This window comes from Nicotiana tabacum, chromosome 15, assembly GCF_000715075.1.
Source record: "Nicotiana tabacum cultivar K326 chromosome 15, ASM71507v2, whole genome shotgun sequence".
Taxonomy (NCBI): domain Eukaryota; kingdom Viridiplantae; phylum Streptophyta; class Magnoliopsida; order Solanales; family Solanaceae; genus Nicotiana; species Nicotiana tabacum.
The window spans coordinates 15,552,724-15,555,855 of record NC_134094.1 but is presented as its reverse complement, the minus strand read 5'-3'; the positions used below and the strand labels follow the sequence as shown (position 1 = coordinate 15,555,855).

Genomic DNA, 3,132 nt, shown 5'->3' with positions numbered 1-3,132 from the left:
GTGACACACTCCCAACTATCTGTTTGTTGTGACTCTTTAATAAAACTTTTCTATGAGATTCATCTAGCTAAAATAATTACTTTAGATTGTTAACCATAAGGTTCTTCCTAATCAGCAATATTCTACTGTACTTCTTTACTCATCTTTTGCTGATCGTATAAAACTATAGTGTACCTAATTTATGTAGTATATTTTTTTTAGTCTGTTTTAAAAAAAATATAATATTTTATAATAAAAAGTAATTATTAAAAATTTCACTTTTATCTTTAGTGAAATTAATTATAGCCACAGAATATATCTCAGACTTATTTTAACCTACCAGTTTCGATTTTTGTTTTTTAATTAAACTCTGTTATGCCATACAAATTGGAACGGAAGGGGTATATATTTGGCACCACGTGTTTTCTTTTTCTTCTCTTATTACCCATCTCGTCCCCTCCCCGCCCACCTCTCTTCCATTTCTTGGATCTTGTGTTCTTATAAATTACTACATTGGTAAAGTGGTTCACACCTTCAGTCTATGTGACTTGTGTAGTCAACATAATGGAAGTTTCTTTCTTCATTATCACCATCTTCCTCTTTTTCCTACCCTTACTGTTCATATTCATCAAGGATAACAAAAGAGGGCATAACTTGCCTCCAGGACCATGGAAGCTTCCAATGATTGGAAATTTGCATAATCTATTAAACTCCCTTCCTCATGTTGCACTCAAAGAATTAGCTGCGAGATATGGACCTTTGATGCACCTAAAACTAGGTGAACGTTCAACTATTATCATATCGTCGTATCAAATACTGAAAGATGTGATGAGAACAAGCAATACCACGTTTGCAGAAAGGCCGGAGCTTCTTGTTTCAAAGACCATAGCTTATGATGGAGGAGACGTTGCTTTTGCTCCCTACGGTGATTACTGGAAACAAATGCGCAAAATTTGCATTTTACAGCTCCTAAGTCCGAGCAGGGTTCACTCGGCTTATCCTTTAATGGAGGAAGAGATTGCGCGCTTAGTGAAATCTATTAAGGCCTCGGTTCCAGGTGCCCAAATCAATATGAACGAATGTCTTTACTCTCTCACTTGTAATATTATTTGCAAAGATTCAGTTGGAATGGCTTGTAGCAATCCAAACTCATTGATTTCTGCAATGAAAGGATTTTCACCTTTCACGGGAGTTTTAAATGTCTCGGATTTGTTCCCTTCCCTCGAGTTTCTTGATCAGTTCATCATAGGATCTAAACAAAAGCTACTTAAATTGCATCAACAATGTGATCGCCTTCTCGAAGAAATTGTCAGTGAACATGAAGCAAGCATACAAAACAATAACGGTGAGCTCATTGATTACGAAGATCTTATGCACGTTCTTTTAAGGCTTAGAGACAAGGAGAGCCACAATTATCAGGTCCCTATAACAAGAGATAACATCAAAGCTATAGTCTTGGTAATTACATTTTCCTGAATATCTTCCTCTACATCTTTCCTTTCTTTCATATGTAATATAGTAATTATTTTTTCCTATTTGGTAATATTCATTTATTGAGGAAGCTAAGAATTACAAAACAAACATGGAGGGAAGTGCCTAAAATTATCGCAAAATCTTATATACATTTCTACTTTTTTCTTCGAAATATAAGCAAAAATATTTTACTAGTATTTTTTATTTTCTTTTGGCTACAATATGAGCACTAAATCTTTGTTACTTGAGGACCTACAGGATATGTTCGTCGGTGGAACTGAAACAGTATCAACATCAATGGAATGGGCCATGTCTGAATTAGTGAAGAATCCAGCAGTCATGAAAAAAGTGCAAGCTGAAGTCAGAGAGACGTTGAAAGGAAAGAAAATAGTTGGTCATAGTGATATTCAGAATCTGAAGTACCTGAAAAATATAGTTAAGGAGACTTTAAGGCTTCATCCTCCTGGTCCATTGTCCTTGCCAAGGCAATCAATAGAGCAGTGCGTGATTAATGGATATGTTATACCTAATAAAACAATAGCCCTAGTGAATTTGTGGGCGATGGGAAGGGATCCACAATATTGGCACGATCCGGAGAAATTTGAGCCCGAGAGGTTCGACCTTGTTGATACCAAGGGAATTCCTATTGATTTCTTGGCATTTGGATTTGGGAAAAGAGTTTGTCCAGGAATATCATTTGGTGTAGCAAACTTTGAGCTTATTCTGGCTAGGTTACTTTACCATTTTGACTGGAAACTTCCTAATTGTATGAATCCCGAGGAATTAGATATGACTGAAACTTTTGGTGCTGCCGCTGCAAGGAAAAACAATTTGCACTTGATTGCTTCACCATATGATTATTAATTCACTCCAACTATCCAACTGACAAGATTTGGTCTTCTCAGAAGTTGCCTATTGTGCTTAGAAATGAAGTTAAGTCATTGATTTTCTCTTTCAGTATTCCCCCTTTTTTTTCTTTCTTTTCTTTTATTCCTCATGTACTGGATTGTGTAATAAGCTGTAGTTTTATTCTGCAGTGAGTGTTTGTGAATCCAATAGTATCCTTGTTTTCTTGAATTTGCATTGTAATAAATAAATAACACTCATATATTCCACAAGGTTATTTGTCGTAGATAGTTTCAAAGTTGTAATTGGATGCTCCGTGCGAGAAAGTTGAAAACAAATATGTGGATTGTGGGGAAATACATTGGCACCCACAATTGTAAAATGGACACATTCAGTGGGAATCATTTTAACTTGAATGTTGACTTGATTTCTCTTGTCTTGATTCCACACATTGAAGCGTCCATAAGGTACAAGATCAAAGAGAGTATAACATCTGTCCACCAGATATATAGATGTACCATTACCAAAAGAAAGGCATTTCTCGGGTATAAACGTGCATTTGAAATTGTTTATGGTAACTGAGATATGTCCTTTGCCGCTCTACCCATGTACATGACTGCATTGCAACACTTTAATCTCGGGGCTGTTATTGAATGGAAGCTTGAGCGGAGTCCGGGAATACCGAAAAACATATTTAGATATATGTTCTAGACATTTAAACCAGCCATTGATGGTTTGTGCATTGTCGGACGGTAATATCCATAGAGGACACTTATGTGTATGGAAAGTATGATATTAAATTGTTGATCGTCGTTGCAGTAGATGCTAATGGAA

The 3,132-nt window shown here is 36.0% G+C and overlaps 1 protein-coding gene across 1 annotated transcript; it reads left to right on the top strand.

Moving 5' to 3' along the window:
• The first annotated feature begins 340 nt into the window (after positions 1-340).
• Positions 341-2,608, top strand: LOC107828593 (premnaspirodiene oxygenase-like). Its single transcript, XM_016655942.2, has 2 exons — positions 341-1,437; positions 1,711-2,608. The coding sequence occupies exons 1-2, from the start codon at positions 544-546 to the stop codon at positions 2,314-2,316; spliced, it is 1,500 nt and encodes a 499-aa protein (XP_016511428.1). The 5' UTR covers positions 341-543; the 3' UTR covers positions 2,317-2,608.
• The last annotated feature ends 524 nt before the right edge of the window (positions 2,609-3,132 follow it).

Bases quoted from the DNA above. Each gene is read 5' to 3' on its own strand.
- LOC107828593 (XM_016655942.2), top strand. From the start codon at position 544: ATGGAAGTTTCTTTCTTCATTATCACCATCTTCCTCTTTTTCCTACCC. The intron at 1,438-1,710 runs GTAATTACATTT...GAGGACCTACAG, and splicing joins ACATCAAAGCTATAGTCTTG to GATATGTTCGTCGGTGGAAC.